This window comes from Carex rostrata, chromosome 29 (genome assembly GCF_964058835.1).
Source record: "Carex rostrata chromosome 29, lpCarRost1.2, whole genome shotgun sequence".
In the NCBI taxonomy this organism is placed as follows: Eukaryota; Viridiplantae; Streptophyta; class Magnoliopsida; order Poales; family Cyperaceae; genus Carex; species Carex rostrata.
This window is the reverse complement of record NC_135946.1, coordinates 736,589-756,458: the sequence shown is the minus strand read 5'-3', so window position 1 is coordinate 756,458 and position 19,870 is coordinate 736,589. Positions and strand designations below refer to the sequence as shown.

General features: G+C 35.1%; 2 protein-coding genes and 4 pseudogenes across 2 annotated transcripts; 4 read left to right on the top strand and 2 right to left on the bottom strand.

Moving 5' to 3' along the window:
- Window positions 1-1,516: 1,516 nt before the first annotated feature.
- On the top strand, window positions 1,517-2,303 carry LOC144546293 (putative germin-like protein 2-1 pseudogene; annotated as a pseudogene).
- Window positions 2,304-5,319: 3,016 nt separating this feature from the next.
- On the top strand, window positions 5,320-6,106 carry LOC144546386 (putative germin-like protein 2-1 pseudogene; annotated as a pseudogene).
- A 566-nt stretch (window positions 6,107-6,672) lies between these two features.
- LOC144546530 (putative histidine kinase 1) lies at window positions 6,673-7,602 on the bottom strand. Its single transcript, XM_078295078.1, has 3 exons — window positions 7,372-7,602; window positions 7,181-7,290; window positions 6,673-6,945 (listed from the first exon to the last, which is right to left on the bottom strand). Exons 1-3 carry the CDS (start codon window positions 7,490-7,492, stop codon window positions 6,760-6,762), a joined length of 417 nt encoding a protein of 138 aa, XP_078151204.1. The 5' UTR covers window positions 7,493-7,602; the 3' UTR covers window positions 6,673-6,759.
- A 3,358-nt stretch (window positions 7,603-10,960) lies between these two features.
- LOC144546294 (putative germin-like protein 2-1 pseudogene) lies at window positions 10,961-11,747 on the top strand (annotated as a pseudogene).
- A 3,016-nt stretch (window positions 11,748-14,763) lies between these two features.
- On the top strand, window positions 14,764-15,550 carry LOC144546374 (putative germin-like protein 2-1 pseudogene; annotated as a pseudogene).
- Window positions 15,551-16,116: 566 nt separating this feature from the next.
- On the bottom strand, window positions 16,117-17,046 carry LOC144546531 (putative histidine kinase 1). The gene is made up of 3 exons (XM_078295079.1): window positions 16,816-17,046; window positions 16,625-16,734; window positions 16,117-16,389 (listed from the first exon to the last, which is right to left on the bottom strand). The coding sequence occupies exons 1-3, from the start codon at window positions 16,934-16,936 to the stop codon at window positions 16,204-16,206; spliced, it is 417 nt and encodes a 138-aa protein (XP_078151205.1). The 5' UTR covers window positions 16,937-17,046; the 3' UTR covers window positions 16,117-16,203.
- Between the last annotated feature and the right edge of the window lie 2,824 nt (window positions 17,047-19,870).

The window sequence follows — 19,870 nt, the reverse complement described above, 5'->3', positions numbered from 1 at the left end:
GTTAAACTTGCACAATCATTTCATGCACAACAAAATGGAAACCCTAGAGGCGCCGTCGTTGTGAAATAATTTCTATGCGGCTTTTCTCTGCTCTCTCTCTCGCAGCGTATTGAAAAAGGAGATCGATGCTTCGAAAAAAGAAAAGAGGCGTATTCGCATTGGGAAGAAGCGAGTACAGAGGAAACACGTTTTTATATTTGTTTAAGTGAAATAATTTCTATGCGGCTTTTCATGTAGCGAGTATGTTTCGAACTAAATTTAGACTTCTACCCATTTGGCCGGTCACAGAAGGGTATTTCTGCTGTAGTGCTATAACACAATATATATTTACTAGAAATAAGAAAATTATTTATTCAATATTACTATTATAAAATAATAAATATACAACTCATTTTAAGTAAAGTATAACATTTTTTTTTTAAAAAGAAAGAGGAATCCCACCTGTTTATTTACGAAACAATATAGGTCATACAAAAAGTCAATTATTCTGAATTAGTGGAACAACAACCAACTAAGATCAGCAACCACAAAACAAAGTAGTATATCAGAAAATGTAATCAAACTAACATCACTAAAAACATCAAAATCCCTAATATCAATCAATAAGAGCAATAACATTAGAAGAGCTAGGTATCAACTAAAGACCAATCAGGAGACAATAAACCAGCTGCCTCATCAATGACATCAGAGATGTTCCTATCATCCGACTCTCCTAAACTAAGAGAAGGGACTTCATCTAAAACCATATGGGAGCTGGCTCTGTCCTAAGGGTCCATGCCCGATATCACTATCAAGGTATCTATCTATGTGAGAGGATAAATATCAAAGGGCATAATCAATAATGATTTAAAATATGGATTATCTAAACAAGACTTACACAGATATGAAGTCAAAGCAATAATTCAATTTTAAAATTAACCTCGTTCAAAATATTGTTTACTGTTCTTTCAAAAATTATTAGATATATATATTAATTATATTATGCAGTTAATTGAAACATAATATTATTGCTAACAGATTGGACAAGTTCTTCTACGTAGTACTGCACCAACTTTCCTATGTGTCGTACATGTTTGACTAGTAAATGGTAAACTCCCAGCAAAGCAACATATATATTTGATGTTACATACGAGACAACGAGCGGGATCATTAATTACAAACACTCTGTTAATTGGATTACATGGCTGAGATTGAATTAAGATGTCTACATCTTTGACCCCATCCCATCATCTCCCATTTATTTAGTGGCCCACGTATGCTAACTGCTCCCCTTGATTGCTTCTACCAATGTTTCAAAAAAAGTATGCTAACTGCTAAGATAAAATCTTTAGCTCCTGACCAATTCACAGAGAACATTTCAAATATGGACTAATTAGCCAACAGCTTCACTTATTTTATTTCCAAATTGTGAGGAACATTTCATACGCACCCGCTACTATAAATAACCACACAAGCTTTGGACATTGTATAACCAAATAGCAATTTGCAACTTGCCTACACAAACCACAACCTTGAAAGAAATGGCTTACTGTACACTTTTTCTCTTCACTTTGCTTGCCTTGGCCAGCTCTCAAGCATTCGCTTCTGACCCTAGCCCACTTCAAGATTTCTGTGTTGCTGACAATAGCTCTAAAGTATTTGTGAACGGTTTAGTTTGCAAGGACTCTGCTGACGTGAAACCAGAAGACTTCTTCTTCTCAGGCCTCGACAAGGCTGGCGACACAAGTAAGAATCTCGTCGGGTCAAACGTCACCCTGGTCAATGTGCAAAGACTTGCCGGACTCAATACACTGGGAATTTCCATTGCTCGTCTCGACTATGCACCCAACGGCGGTCTCAACCCACCACACACCCACCCCAGAGCAACTGAAGTGCTCACCGTCATTGAGGGCACCCTGTATGTCGGATTTGTGACGTCATTCCCTAACTTCAAGCTCTTCTCCAAGGTGTTGAACAAGGGTGATGTGTTTGTTTTTCCTGAGGGACTCATCCACTTCCAGTTCAACATTGGAAATGTCCCTGCTGTTGCATTTGCAGGTCTGAGTAGCCAAAATCCCGGCTTGATCACTGTCGCAAATGCAGTTTTTGGGTCAAACCCACCTATTTCAGATGATGTGCTATCCAAGGCATTCCAACTTGACAAGAAAACTGTTGACTGGCTCCAGGCTCAGTTCTCCAATAACAACTAATCAGCTAAAGATTCGTCATATCGTGATATGTAATAAATTGTTTAGAATTTATTGTATGATTTCATATTTTCAGTAATAAAACCCAGCCACTTTGGGCATGTTTGCATGAGTTAATACTTACTGGTGTTGCCTCTTTATTGAAGTGATCACACTTGCATGGTTCATTCTTTGGTTAGAATTTCACTGTTATTTATAGAAACCGTTAAAATCAGTTACATACGGAACATCAAACCGTGTATAGAATGCATGCTAATTAAAAGTCGAAAGAACTAATTTCGTAATATCCCTTCCACAACATACTGTAAAACGGTGTGCATCAAATATGTTGACATTGTCGTAAATTAAAATTTCAGAACACTACTCCGGTTAAAGATTTTGCATCACAGCACATGATATATCATGTGCTCTGATGCAAAATGAAAAAAATGTAATCTCCTATGTCGGTTCCAACAATACTACTAATTTTGAAATAGTAGAGATGTTTAAAATTGAACAATGTAATCTCCTAATTGCTTAAATGAAAAATAAATCCCAGTAGAGTTATTTGATGCCCGCGATCGTGAAGAGAACTGTGGAAGCTCAGACAAGGTGTGCCTCTTAGGTGCGTAAGAATAATGGAAAGAAGTCATCTCTCTTTGACGGGGATGACAGTACTAGAATTTAGAAAGGGATCGAGAGAACGGTGGTGCTAGCTACCAGGTGAGGCTTCCTCTCTAACAGGGAAGATTAGAGTAGAGTGGGAATGTGGGATCGAGATCAAGAGAAATGGGATGCAGCGAGTTATTTGATTGATCAAAGAAAGTGCGAGTAAATAATGAACGCGGGCAACTTCTAATATGGGCCTACTAAGGCCCAAAAATTAGGTTATAAATCCATCGAAATTGTGAGGCCCAAAAAAATAAAAAATAAAAAGAAAAAAAACAGGAGACTAAATTATATCGTGTCGTTTAAATTGGGCTGGCAACGAGCCAGCTCGGTCCAAGCTAGGCCAAGCTCATGGCTTGCTCGTTTTGACAACGAGCGAGCCGAGCCAGCTCGTGAAAGCTTGTGGGCCTAAAGTCCAAATGTATTAGATAATGTATTGTAAAGTTAACTACCATAGATTAAGTTTGTAAATAAATTCGTGCTACCAAAATATAATATCCCCACATTCATGCAAGCATAGTTCACAAAATAAATTCATGCATACCAAATTCACACAAATTCATACCTTCATCGAGCTGGCTCGCCAACTTGCGAACGAGCTAGGCCCCAGCTCAAACTCGTCAGTTCCTTTATTTCCATAGAGCCCAGGTGCCTGCCGCCCATGCTGTGCAGTCTATCTTGTTTAGTTAGCCCATTGCGTCCCTTTTGCTATATGTTAAGCAAAGAGTGGTCCCTGAGAGCGGTGGAAGGTTCAATGCCCCTTTTAGAGCCATCCGAAAATTATTGGCATAACTACGCTACCAAAATAGATCTTGATGTGTTTCTTTCTGACTGATGTTGCGAAAACAACATCCTCCATCCACTATACATCCCCTTTTGGTCAACACTTCTTGCGTTAGGATTTTATTCCAAAAAAGGAGCCACATGAATATCCTGATTTTCATTGGAACCCTCTGCTTCCATATGGTTTAGTTGTATGCTGAGTAGTATGCACCTCCGTTATGGATGAATTTGTATGCTGAGGAGCACAAGTAGGTTCCATTTGCAGTCCAATTCCAAGTTACCGTGTTATTGGTCGGGTCTTTGCAACGAGAGGTTTTGAATATCAAAGTTAATTACGACATACCTTTTACAAAGAAAGAAGCCTACAGGATATTGTCAATTTCATTAATTGGTCTATAAGTTTCTACTTTTTATTAATAACATCAATAGCATGTCTACTTGTGTACAAAAGAAAAAAAGTTATCCGCTAATGAGAGAACATAATCAAAGTTAGAGGCCTGAAAAGGCCCAAAGCCTATTATTAGGGGAGGTACATATTAATCAAATATATGTTAATACGGATAAACAATGGCTATTTTTTTTTAATCCAAAAGCAACCATTTTCATTACATAATGAGAGAGAGTATGCCTAAAAAAAAATAACAAAATAAATTGCAAATAGGGGTGTAAATGGGTTGCATTAATTGAATCCTCATTTTTCTATGTTTTTGATTCAATCCGTAATAGTCGGGTTATATATACTTTCAATCAATAATTAATAACCGTACTTCAAATTCATAGAATCCTCATTTTCAGGTGCTCAGATCTTCCTATTTTAATAGGTTTCATTGACAAAAATATTTATAAGTACAGCTAATTAATTACATCTAATAACAAAAATATTAATAACAACGTACATAAAATTATTAATTAGAATATTAAAGTAATAATATTCATGCAATAATTAATATTCTATACAATCCAACACTATATATATTATTACTAGAAATAAGAAAATTGTTCATTCAATAATACTATAATAAAATAATAAATAAACAACTCATTTTAAGTAGAGTAAACATAAACATATTTCAATGATCGATAAGCATAATTCAATTTTAAAATTAAGCTCATTCAAAATATAATTTCAAAAATTTTGTGGTATATACACATTTAATTTTGATTATATTATGCAGTTAATTGGATCGGATTTTAACTGATGTGCTTAATGGGGAACTAATCAAAAGATAGAATTGTTGCTAACAGATTGACAAGTTCTTCTACGTAGTACTGCACCAACTCTTCTACGTCGCACATTTTTGACTAGTAAATGGTAAACTCCTAGCAAAGCAACATATAATTAATATATGTGATGTTTACATACGAAAGAGCGGGATCATTAATTGAAAACACTTTGTTAATTAGATTACATAGCTGAGATTGAATTAAGCTGTCTACATCTTTGACCTCATCCCATCATCTCCCAATAATTTAATTAATGGCCCAAGTATGCTAACGGCTAAGATAAAAAAATCTTTAGCTCCTGACCAATTCACAGAGAACATTTCAAATATGGACTAATTAGCCAACAGCTTCACTTATTTTATTTCCAAATTGTGAGGAACATTTCAAGCACCCGCTACTATAAATAACCACACAAGCTTTGGACATTGTATAACCAAATAGCAATTTGCAACTTGCCTACACAAACCACAACCTTGAAAGAAATGGCTTACTGTACACTTTTTCTCTTCACTTTGCTTGCCTTGGCCAGCTCTCAAGCATTCGCTTCTGACCCTAGCCCACTTCAAGATTTCTGTGTTGCTGACAATAGCTCTAAAGTATTTGTGAACGGTTTAGTTTGCAAGGACTCTGCTGACGTGAAACCAGAAGACTTCTTCTTCTCAGGCCTCGACAAGGCTGGCGACACAAGTAAGAATCTCGTCGGGTCAAACGTCACCCTGGTCAATGTGCAAAGACTTGCCGGACTCAATACACTGGGAATTTCCATTGCTCGTCTCGACTATGCACCCAACGGCGGTCTCAACCCACCACACACCCACCCCAGAGCAACTGAAGTGCTCACCGTCATTGAGGGCACCCTGTATGTCGGATTTGTGACGTCATTCCCTAACTTCGAGCTCTTCGCCAAGGTGCTGAACAAGGGTGATGTGTTTGTTTTTCCTGAGGGACTCATCCACTTCCAGTTCAACATTGGAAATGTCCCTGCTGTTGCATTTGCGGGTCTGAGTAGCCAAAATCCCGGCTTGGTCACTGTCGCAAATGCAGTTTTTGGGTCAAACCCACCTATTTCAGATGATGTGCTATCCAAGGCATTCCAACTTGACAAGAAAACTGTTGACTGGCTCCAGGCTCAGTTCTCCAATAACAACTAATCAGCTAAAGATTCGTCATATCGTGATATGTAATAAATTGTTTAGAATTTATTGTATGATTTCATATTTTCAGTAATAAAACCCAGCCACTTTGGGCATGTTTGCATGAGTTAATACTTACTGGTGTTGCCTCTTTATTGAAGTGATCACACTTGCATGGTTCATTCTTTGGTTAGAATTTCACTGTTATTTATAGAAACCCTTAAAATCAGTTCTCAGTTGAAATATAGTAATTAAAGTGGATAAGAGAAGATTTTCCAGTACGCACCTGATTATTAGGAGTTTATAATTGTCAGGCCGAAAGGAAAAAGCACTTTGAAAATGATGTTCAAACATATTTATACAAGGATTAGTCATTAATTATGGGACTATCGACAAGAGTATCAAAATCCAAAGGGGCCAATTGAACAAAACAACACCTCAAGAAATTTATTAGATCATTACATACGGAACATCAAACAATGTTTAGCATGCATGTCAGATACCCGCCTGTTAGATCAATGGTTCCAGGGAACTTAAAAAGGAATTCAAAAGGTACATTATTCTAAAAATCAATCATTACAATGGTGCTTAATAAGGTAGTCGACAATGGGCCAAAATTGGCTAATATTCTAAAAATCGATCATTACAATTTGAAAATCAAGAATTAGAACTGTGGTCGATCGCACACAACGGTACAACTCTGATTAATTAATTGGCCTGCTTTTCCCATTCTCTTTAATATCAAGGTCTAAACCATCAGTTTGTTTCAAATGTGAGCTGCCTGGTCAAGGTGATTTTGGTTTTTCAACTGTTATTGGCTTAAAGAGGAAGAAACACGAAACAGTAGGAGATTCATCAGGATCGTCAGAGAGGCCTTTATCAAGAGGCACTTTACATGGAAGCACGAATGTGAATGTGGACCCCACATTCTCTCTGCTATTTACTGTTATATTCCCCTCCATTAGCTCCACCTGTTTGATAATTTTCCATACTATTAGAATTTAGAATTCAGATTGTCATTTGGGAATAATTCAACCAGAAAAAATTGATATTACATTCTTTCCGTGTCAAATTCAACAATAACAGTAAGCTATTATTGCAAATTGTATTATCTACTTATTTTTTTTTTTTCTTTTTCTTTTTTTTTTTGTGGGGGTGGGTGTTCGATAAATTAAATTGGTTAAAAAAATTTGATTGGTTGCTTACTAATTGTTTGCAAATGGCAAGTCCCGGTCCCAGTCCCGTACCATCATATTTCCATGCATGATCGGCACTTGCTTGCATGTATGGTTTAAACAGAGTTGGGATGGCATTTTCTGTGCATACGCATAAACACAATACTCAGTCATTTTATTTTAAGAGAGGAAAAGTATATAATAAAAGGGGTAAATCCAAACCTGGAATTCCATTTCCAGTGTCATACACTTCGTATTGTAGCCACACAATTTCTTCACCTATATTCTCAATTTCTTTTCCGACTTTGGAAGAACAGGATGTGTCAGCACAACTTGACTGCATTACTGTTTCATTTGCAGTGCATGTATGAAGAGAGTTTGGTTTAGGCACCACTCGAAGATTTATACCAACTGTGCCTTTATGCGTGAACTTGACTGCATTACTGAAAGGTAAAATTCAGGAATTTAAAAATGACACATCATCTAACTCACCTAAATCAGCGATTCCCTAAATTAACAATACCCGATGAAATTGTTTCAGACTACATCTTCAACCCCTAGCGAAGTAGAGATGGCATTAGGTGCTTGAATCTATTGTTTTTTTTAACATCAGTAAAGACAATTCTCATTTGAAGTTTGTTACATGCTAGTTGTGGATATTTCTTCACAGAAGTTTTGAGAAGCTTCATGAAAACATTCGGTAGAAAACTAAGATTATTTAGATTATATTTGTGCATAAGATGATATTCTTACATAGTCTCCTCCTTTTTGTAATTTAACAACCCAAAAAAAAAAAAAAAGCAATCCTTACTGCAAACTACCTAGTACCCAGTACCCTTGAAAATTTTACAAATTGTTTAATGATTTATTTGAGGTCTGATTAGGATTATGGTGTGAATCTGAATAATGTATTTATACCAGTACTAATGGTTATTACTATGCTTTATTCTTTTCTTGTCAGAACAAGTTTGCATTCTGGTACCCAATGTGAACTCCTTGAGGTTTGAGTATCATTTGAAGAAAATATCAAAAAATTAGTTGAATTTAGTACGGTAAGATTTTCCGCATAAATATTATTTTTTTAATTTTATCTTCATCATATATATTATTTTTTGGAAAAATAAACTAATCCTTCTGACCTTATGGGTGACTATTTTGTTGAATAACTAGTTAAGTGCCCGTGCGTTGCAATGGGATTAAAATATTGTTTTGATTACTTTCTTTCTTTAGAAGTGATTAATTTTTATTTGATTTTTTCATAATGTATTAATCAATAATGAGAGCAAACAAGAGTCTTAGTGTTTAACTCTAAAAATATGCCAAAACAATTACACATTTTTAAAAGAATTATCATGATTTTTTTTTTGTAGTAGAAAGGAGATTGAAATGAATTAGACAACACAAGAAATTGCTAAAAAATGGAGGCAGCTGATTGATTCAGCAAATCGAGAAGAAATGAGCAGCCAAATAATAAAAAAGGAGACCCTAAATACATTTGTCTCGGTAATAATAGAAACTAATTCAATCTTTATTTTGTAACCACTGGGTTTTAATTTCTTCGCTTGCGTTATGAACCAATCAGAGAAAGAGCAAGTTTTATAAAAATAATTTCTTCAACTTTCCTTTTATAAAAATTATCTTCTTCTTTTTTTCTTTCCAATTTGTTAGCTATGAAACTTTTTCATTTATAAGGACACAAGATGTGTCTATATTACAACTTTTAATTATATTAAGTATAATTATGATACTTTTAGTTAAATTTATCTCTGGAATATCATTTAGATAAGTTCTTGTGATAGCAATCTTTTATCAAAACAGAATGACAGTAATTAAGTCATTTTCACACCCTCTTTTTCAAAATTATAAAAAAAGAGTACATAGTTTATATCTTAATCTGCCTTGAAGAAAACCATCTGCATGTTTTTTTCATCAGTTGACGAATTTATGAACATTAAAAATGCCTGAAATTGCAATTATTTGTAAAAAGAAAAAAATACAAGCAGCATATGTACATCATAAACCACTACAATCTGCTAGATATTGCTAGATACTTGTTACTGTGTGCTTGTGTTATTATTTTCCCGGCTGTTAATCAATTGAGGTGTCATTGACAGATTTCCCAGCACTCAGTAGATTTCCTTCTATCTCTAGTTCATCCTACATGGAAAAAAAATTAATACTCAGTAGATAACTAGATATGCATGAATAAAATGTCACACTTCGACTGGGTCAAACATTGAATCTGTACCAATGGTACTGAGACAGTGGGTCCAACTAACTCATTTCACTGAGATTGTTAAACTTGCACAATCATTTCATGCACAACAAAATGGAAACCCTAGAGGCGCCGTCGTTGTGAAATAATTTCTATGCGGCTTTTCTCTGCTCTCTCTCTCGCAGCGTATTGAAAAAGGAGATCGATGCTTCGAAAAAAGAAAAGAGGCGTATTCGCATTGGGAAGAAGCGAGTACAGAGGAAACACGTTTTTATATTTGTTTAAGTGAAATAATTTCTATGCGGCTTTTCATGTAGCGAGTATGTTTCGAACTAAATTTAGACTTCTACCCATTTGGCCGGTCACAGAAGGGTATTTCTGCTGTAGTGCTATAACACAATATATATTTACTAGAAATAAGAAAATTATTTATTCAATATTACTATTATAAAATAATAAATATACAACTCATTTTAAGTAAAGTATAACATTTTTTTTTTAAAAAGAAAGAGGAATCCCACCTGTTTATTTACGAAACAATATAGGTCATACAAAAAGTCAATTATTCTGAATTAGTGGAACAACAACCAACTAAGATCAGCAACCACAAAACAAAGTAGTATATCAGAAAATGTAATCAAACTAACATCACTAAAAACATCAAAATCCCTAATATCAATCAATAAGAGCAATAACATTAGAAGAGCTAGGTATCAACTAAAGACCAATCAGGAGACAATAAACCAGCTGCCTCATCAATGACATCAGAGATGTTCCTATCATCCGACTCTCCTAAACTAAGAGAAGGGACTTCATCTAAAACCATATGGGAGCTGGCTCTGTCCTAAGGGTCCATGCCCGATATCACTATCAAGGTATCTATCTATGTGAGAGGATAAATATCAAAGGGCATAATCAATAATGATTTAAAATATGGATTATCTAAACAAGACTTACACAGATATGAAGTCAAAGCAATAATTCAATTTTAAAATTAACCTCGTTCAAAATATTGTTTACTGTTCTTTCAAAAATTATTAGATATATATATTAATTATATTATGCAGTTAATTGAAACATAATATTATTGCTAACAGATTGGACAAGTTCTTCTACGTAGTACTGCACCAACTTTCCTATGTGTCGTACATGTTTGACTAGTAAATGGTAAACTCCCAGCAAAGCAACATATATATTTGATGTTACATACGAGACAACGAGCGGGATCATTAATTACAAACACTCTGTTAATTGGATTACATGGCTGAGATTGAATTAAGATGTCTACATCTTTGACCCCATCCCATCATCTCCCATTTATTTAGTGGCCCACGTATGCTAACTGCTCCCCTTGATTGCTTCTACCAATGTTTCAAAAAAAGTATGCTAACTGCTAAGATAAAATCTTTAGCTCCTGACCAATTCACAGAGAACATTTCAAATATGGACTAATTAGCCAACAGCTTCACTTATTTTATTTCCAAATTGTGAGGAACATTTCATACGCACCCGCTACTATAAATAACCACACAAGCTTTGGACATTGTATAACCAAATAGCAATTTGCAACTTGCCTACACAAACCACAACCTTGAAAGAAATGGCTTACTGTACACTTTTTCTCTTCACTTTGCTTGCCTTGGCCAGCTCTCAAGCATTCGCTTCTGACCCTAGCCCACTTCAAGATTTCTGTGTTGCTGACAATAGCTCTAAAGTATTTGTGAACGGTTTAGTTTGCAAGGACTCTGCTGACGTGAAACCAGAAGACTTCTTCTTCTCAGGCCTCGACAAGGCTGGCGACACAAGTAAGAATCTCGTCGGGTCAAACGTCACCCTGGTCAATGTGCAAAGACTTGCCGGACTCAATACACTGGGAATTTCCATTGCTCGTCTCGACTATGCACCCAACGGCGGTCTCAACCCACCACACACCCACCCCAGAGCAACTGAAGTGCTCACCGTCATTGAGGGCACCCTGTATGTCGGATTTGTGACGTCATTCCCTAACTTCAAGCTCTTCTCCAAGGTGTTGAACAAGGGTGATGTGTTTGTTTTTCCTGAGGGACTCATCCACTTCCAGTTCAACATTGGAAATGTCCCTGCTGTTGCATTTGCAGGTCTGAGTAGCCAAAATCCCGGCTTGATCACTGTCGCAAATGCAGTTTTTGGGTCAAACCCACCTATTTCAGATGATGTGCTATCCAAGGCATTCCAACTTGACAAGAAAACTGTTGACTGGCTCCAGGCTCAGTTCTCCAATAACAACTAATCAGCTAAAGATTCGTCATATCGTGATATGTAATAAATTGTTTAGAATTTATTGTATGATTTCATATTTTCAGTAATAAAACCCAGCCACTTTGGGCATGTTTGCATGAGTTAATACTTACTGGTGTTGCCTCTTTATTGAAGTGATCACACTTGCATGGTTCATTCTTTGGTTAGAATTTCACTGTTATTTATAGAAACCGTTAAAATCAGTTACATACGGAACATCAAACCGTGTATAGAATGCATGCTAATTAAAAGTCGAAAGAACTAATTTCGTAATATCCCTTCCACAACATACTGTAAAACGGTGTGCATCAAATATGTTGACATTGTCGTAAATTAAAATTTCAGAACACTACTCCGGTTAAAGATTTTGCATCACAGCACATGATATATCATGTGCTCTGATGCAAAATGAAAAAAATGTAATCTCCTATGTCGGTTCCAACAATACTACTAATTTTGAAATAGTAGAGATGTTTAAAATTGAACAATGTAATCTCCTAATTGCTTAAATGAAAAATAAATCCCAGTAGAGTTATTTGATGCCCGCGATCGTGAAGAGAACTGTGGAAGCTCAGACAAGGTGTGCCTCTTAGGTGCGTAAGAATAATGGAAAGAAGTCATCTCTCTTTGACGGGGATGACAGTACTAGAATTTAGAAAGGGATCGAGAGAACGGTGGTGCTAGCTACCAGGTGAGGCTTCCTCTCTAACAGGGAAGATTAGAGTAGAGTGGGAATGTGGGATCGAGATCAAGAGAAATGGGATGCAGCGAGTTATTTGATTGATCAAAGAAAGTGCGAGTAAATAATGAACGCGGGCAACTTCTAATATGGGCCTACTAAGGCCCAAAAATTAGGTTATAAATCCATCGAAATTGTGAGGCCCAAAAAAATAAAAAATAAAAAGAAAAAAAACAGGAGACTAAATTATATCGTGTCGTTTAAATTGGGCTGGCAACGAGCCAGCTCGGTCCAAGCTAGGCCAAGCTCATGGCTTGCTCGTTTTGACAACGAGCGAGCCGAGCCAGCTCGTGAAAGCTTGTGGGCCTAAAGTCCAAATGTATTAGATAATGTATTGTAAAGTTAACTACCATAGATTAAGTTTGTAAATAAATTCGTGCTACCAAAATATAATATCCCCACATTCATGCAAGCATAGTTCACAAAATAAATTCATGCATACCAAATTCACACAAATTCATACCTTCATCGAGCTGGCTCGCCAACTTGCGAACGAGCTAGGCCCCAGCTCAAACTCGTCAGTTCCTTTATTTCCATAGAGCCCAGGTGCCTGCCGCCCATGCTGTGCAGTCTATCTTGTTTAGTTAGCCCATTGCGTCCCTTTTGCTATATGTTAAGCAAAGAGTGGTCCCTGAGAGCGGTGGAAGGTTCAATGCCCCTTTTAGAGCCGTCCGAAAATTATTGGCATAACTACGCTACCAAAATAGATCTTGATGTGTTTCTTTCTGACTGATGTTGCGAAAACAACATCCTCCATCCACTATACATCCCCTTTTGGTCAACACTTCTTGCGTTAGGATTTTATTCCAAAAAAGGAGCCACATGAATATCCTGATTTTCATTGGAACCCTCTGCTTCCATATGGTTTAGTTGTATGCTGAGTAGTATGCACCTCCGTTATGGATGAATTTGTATGCTGAGGAGCACAAGTAGGTTCCATTTGCAGTCCAATTCCAAGTTACCGTGTTATTGGTCGGGTCTTTGCAACGAGAGGTTTTGAATATCAAAGTTAATTACGACATACCTTTTACAAAGAAAGAAGCCTACAGGATATTGTCAATTTCATTAATTGGTCTATAAGTTTCTACTTTTTATTAATAACATCAATAGCATGTCTACTTGTGTACAAAAGAAAAAAAGTTATCCGCTAATGAGAGAACATAATCAAAGTTAGAGGCCTGAAAAGGCCCAAAGCCTATTATTAGGGGAGGTACATATTAATCAAATATATGTTAATACGGATAAACAATGGCTATTTTTTTTTAATCCAAAAGCAACCATTTTCATTACATAATGAGAGAGAGTATGCCTAAAAAAAAATAACAAAATAAATTGCAAATAGGGGTGTAAATGGGTTGCATTAATTGAATCCTCATTTTTCTATGTTTTTGATTCAATCCGTAATAGTCGGGTTATATATACTTTCAATCAATAATTAATAACCGTACTTCAAATTCATAGAATCCTCATTTTCAGGTGCTCAGATCTTCCTATTTTAATAGGTTTCATTGACAAAAATATTTATAAGTACAGCTAATTAATTACATCTAATAACAAAAATATTAATAACAACGTACATAAAATTATTAATTAGAATATTAAAGTAATAATATTCATGCAATAATTAATATTCTATACAATCCAACACTATATATATTATTACTAGAAATAAGAAAATTGTTCATTCAATAATACTATAATAAAATAATAAATAAACAACTCATTTTAAGTAGAGTAAACATAAACATATTTCAATGATCGATAAGCATAATTCAATTTTAAAATTAAGCTCATTCAAAATATAATTTCAAAAATTTTGTGGTATATACACATTTAATTTTGATTATATTATGCAGTTAATTGGATCGGATTTTAACTGATGTGCTTAATGGGGAACTAATCAAAAGATAGAATTGTTGCTAACAGATTGACAAGTTCTTCTACGTAGTACTGCACCAACTCTTCTACGTCGCACATTTTTGACTAGTAAATGGTAAACTCCTAGCAAAGCAACATATAATTAATATATGTGATGTTTACATACGAAAGAGCGGGATCATTAATTGAAAACACTTTGTTAATTAGATTACATAGCTGAGATTGAATTAAGCTGTCTACATCTTTGACCTCATCCCATCATCTCCCAATAATTTAATTAATGGCCCAAGTATGCTAACGGCTAAGATAAAAAAATCTTTAGCTCCTGACCAATTCACAGAGAACATTTCAAATATGGACTAATTAGCCAACAGCTTCACTTATTTTATTTCCAAATTGTGAGGAACATTTCAAGCACCCGCTACTATAAATAACCACACAAGCTTTGGACATTGTATAACCAAATAGCAATTTGCAACTTGCCTACACAAACCACAACCTTGAAAGAAATGGCTTACTGTACACTTTTTCTCTTCACTTTGCTTGCCTTGGCCAGCTCTCAAGCATTCGCTTCTGACCCTAGCCCACTTCAAGATTTCTGTGTTGCTGACAATAGCTCTAAAGTATTTGTGAACGGTTTAGTTTGCAAGGACTCTGCTGACGTGAAACCAGAAGACTTCTTCTTCTCAGGCCTCGACAAGGCTGGCGACACAAGTAAGAATCTCGTCGGGTCAAACGTCACCCTGGTCAATGTGCAAAGACTTGCCGGACTCAATACACTGGGAATTTCCATTGCTCGTCTCGACTATGCACCCAACGGCGGTCTCAACCCACCACACACCCACCCCAGAGCAACTGAAGTGCTCACCGTCATTGAGGGCACCCTGTATGTCGGATTTGTGACGTCATTCCCTAACTTCGAGCTCTTCGCCAAGGTGCTGAACAAGGGTGATGTGTTTGTTTTTCCTGAGGGACTCATCCACTTCCAGTTCAACATTGGAAATGTCCCTGCTGTTGCATTTGCGGGTCTGAGTAGCCAAAATCCCGGCTTGGTCACTGTCGCAAATGCAGTTTTTGGGTCAAACCCACCTATTTCAGATGATGTGCTATCCAAGGCATTCCAACTTGACAAGAAAACTGTTGACTGGCTCCAGGCTCAGTTCTCCAATAACAACTAATCAGCTAAAGATTCGTCATATCGTGATATGTAATAAATTGTTTAGAATTTATTGTATGATTTCATATTTTCAGTAATAAAACCCAGCCACTTTGGGCATGTTTGCATGAGTTAATACTTACTGGTGTTGCCTCTTTATTGAAGTGATCACACTTGCATGGTTCATTCTTTGGTTAGAATTTCACTGTTATTTATAGAAACCCTTAAAATCAGTTCTCAGTTGAAATATAGTAATTAAAGTGGATAAGAGAAGATTTTCCAGTACGCACCTGATTATTAGGAGTTTATAATTGTCAGGCCGAAAGGAAAAAGCACTTTGAAAATGATGTTCAAACATATTTATACAAGGATTAGTCATTAATTATGGGACTATCGACAAGAGTATCAAAATCCAAAGGGGCCAATTGAACAAAACAACACCTCAAGAAATTTATTAGATCATTACATACGGAACATCAAACAATGTTTAGCATGCATGTCAGATACCCGCCTGTTAGATCAATGGTTCCAGGGAACTTAAAAAGGAATTCAAAAGGTACATTATTCTAAAAATCAATCATTACAATGGTGCTTAATAAGGTAGTCGACAATGGGCCAAAATTGGCTAATATTCTAAAAATCGATCATTACAATTTGAAAATCAAGAATTAGAACTGTGGTCGATCGCACACAACGGTACAACTCTGATTAATTAATTGGCCTGCTTTTCCCATTCTCTTTAATATCAAGGTCTAAACCATCAGTTTGTTTCAAATGTGAGCTGCCTGGTCAAGGTGATTTTGGTTTTTCAACTGTTATTGGCTTAAAGAGGAAGAAACACGAAACAGTAGGAGATTCATCAGGATCGTCAGAGAGGCCTTTATCAAGAGGCACTTTACATGGAAGCACGAATGTGAATGTGGACCCCACATTCTCTCTGCTATTTACTGTTATATTCCCCTCCATTAGCTCCACCTGTTTGATAATTTTCCATACTATTAGAATTTAGAATTCAGATTGTCATTTGGGAATAATTCAACCAGAAAAAATTGATATTACATTCTTTCCGTGTCAAATTCAACAATAACAGTAAGCTATTATTGCAAATTGTATTATCTACTTATTTTTTTTTTTTCTTTTTCTTTTTTTTTTTGTGGGGGTGGGTGTTCGATAAATTAAATTGGTTAAAAAAATTTGATTGGTTGCTTACTAATTGTTTGCAAATGGCAAGTCCCGGTCCCAGTCCCGTACCATCATATTTCCATGCATGATCGGCACTTGCTTGCATGTATGGTTTAAACAGAGTTGGGATGGCATTTTCTGTGCATACGCATAAACACAATACTCAGTCATTTTATTTTAAGAGAGGAAAAGTATATAATAAAAGGGGTAAATCCAAACCTGGAATTCCATTTCCAGTGTCATACACTTCGTATTGTAGCCACACAATTTCTTCACCTATATTCTCAATTTCTTTTCCGACTTTGGAAGAACAGGATGTGTCAGCACAACTTGACTGCATTACTGTTTCATTTGCAGTGCATGTATGAAGAGAGTTTGGTTTAGGCACCACTCGAAGATTTATACCAACTGTGCCTTTATGCGTGAACTTGACTGCATTACTGAAAGGTAAAATTCAGGAATTTAAAAATGACACATCATCTAACTCACCTAAATCAGCGATTCCCTAAATTAACAATACCCGATGAAATTGTTTCAGACTACATCTTCAACCCCTAGCGAAGTAGAGATGGCATTAGGTGCTTGAATCTATTGTTTTTTTTAACATCAGTAAAGACAATTCTCATTTGAAGTTTGTTACATGCTAGTTGTGGATATTTCTTCACAGAAGTTTTGAGAAGCTTCATGAAAACATTCGGTAGAAAACTAAGATTATTTAGATTATATTTGTGCATAAGATGATATTCTTACATAGTCTCCTCCTTTTTGTAATTTAACAACCCAAAAAAAAAAAAAAAGCAATCCTTACTGCAAACTACCTAGTACCCAGTACCCTTGAAAATTTTACAAATTGTTTAATGATTTATTTGAGGTCTGATTAGGATTATGGTGTGAATCTGAATAATGTATTTATACCAGTACTAATGGTTATTACTATGCTTTATTCTTTTCTTGTCAGAACAAGTTTGCATTCTGGTACCCAATGTGAACTCCTTGAGGTTTGAGTATCATTTGAAGAAAATATCAAAAAATTAGTTGAATTTAGTACGGTAAGATTTTCCGCATAAATATTATTTTTTTAATTTTATCTTCATCATATATATTATTTTTTGGAAAAATAAACTAATCCTTCTGACCTTATGGGTGACTATTTTGTTGAATAACTAGTTAAGTGCCCGTGCGTTGCAATGGGATTAAAATATTGTTTTGATTACTTTCTTTCTTTAGAAGTGATTAATTTTTATTTGATTTTTTCATAATGTATTAATCAATAATGAGAGCAAACAAGAGTCTTAGTGTTTAACTCTAAAAATATGCCAAAACAATTACACATTTTTAAAAGAATTATCATGATTTTTTTTTTGTAGTAGAAAGGAGATTGAAATGAATTAGACAACACAAGAAATTGCTAAAAAATGGAGGCAGCTGATTGATTCAGCAAATCGAGAAGAAATGAGCAGCCAAATAATAAAAAAGGAGACCCTAAATACATTTGTCTCGGTAATAATAGAAACTAATTCAATCTTTATTTTGTAACCACTGGGTTTTAATTTCTTCGCTTGCGTTATGAACCAATCAGAGAAAGAGCAAGTTTTATAAAAATAATTTCTTCAACTTTCCTTTTATAAAAATTATCTTCTTCTTTTTTTCTTTCCAATTTGTTAGCTATGAAACTTTTTCATTTATAAGGACACAAGATGTGTCTATATTACAACTTTTAATTATATTAAGTATAATTATGATACTTTTAGTTAAATTTATCTCTGGAATATCATTTAGATAAGTTCTTGTGATAGCAATCTTTTATCAAAACAGAATGACAGTAATTAAGTCATTTTCACACCCTCTTTTTCAAAATTATAAAAAAAGAGTACATAGTTTATATCTTAATCTGCCTTGAAGAAAACCATCTGCATGTTTTTTTCATCAGTTGACGAATTTATGAACATTAAAAATGCCTGAAATTGCAATTATTTGTAAAAAGAAAAAAATACAAGCAGCATATGTACATCATAAACCACTACAATCTGCTAGATATTGCTAGATACTTGTTACTGTGTGCTTGTGTTATTATTTTCCCGGCTGTTAATCAATTGAGGTGTCATTGACAGATTTCCCAGCACTCAGTAGATTTCCTTCTATCTCTAGTTCATCCTACATGGAAAAAAAATTAATACTCAGTAGATAACTAGATATGCATGAATAAAATGTCACACTTCGACTGGGTCAAACATTGAATCTGTACCAATGGTACTGAGACAGTGGGTCCAACTAACTCATTTCACTGAGATTGTTAAACTTGCACAATCATTTCATGCACAACAAAATGGAAACCCTAGAGGCGCCGTCGTTGTGAAATAATTTCTATGCGGCTTTTCTCTGCTCTCTCTCTCGCAGCGTATTGAAAAAGGAGATCGATGCTTCGAAAAAAGAAAAGAGGCGTATTCGCATTGGGAAGAAGCGAGTACAGAGGAAACACGTTTTTATATTTGTTTAAGTGAAATAATTTCTATGCGGCTTTTCATGTAGCGAGTATGTTTCGAACTAAATTTAGACTTCTACCCATTTGGCCGGTCACAGAAGGGTATTTCTGCTGTAGTGCTATAACACAATATATATTTACTAGAAATAAGAAAATTATTTATTCAATATTACTATTATAAAATAATAAATATACAACTCATTTTAAGTAAAGTATAACATTTTTTTTTTAAAAAGAAAGAGGAATCCCACCTGTTTATTTACGAAACAATATAGGTCATACAAAAAGTCAATTATTCTGAATTAGTGGAACAACAACCAACTAAGATCAGCAACCACAAAACAAAGTAGTATATCAGAAAATGTAATCAAACTAACATCACTAAAAACATCAAAATCCCTAATATCAATCAATAAGAGCAATAACATTAGAAGAGCTAGGTATCAACTAAAGACCAATCAGGAGACAATAAACCAGCTGCCTCATCAATGACATCAGAGATGTTCCTATCATCCGACTCTCCTAAACTAAGAGAAGGGACTTCATCTAAAACCATATGGGAGCTGGCTCTGTCCTAAGGGTCCATGCCCGATATCACTATCAAGGTATCTATCTATGTGAGAGGATAAATATCAAAGGGCATAATCAATAATGATTTAAAATATGGATTATCTAAACAAGACTTACACAGATATGAAGTCAAAGCAATAATTCAATTTTAAAATTAACCTCGTTCAAAATATTGTTTACTGTTCTTTCAAAAATTATTAGATATATATATTAATTATATTA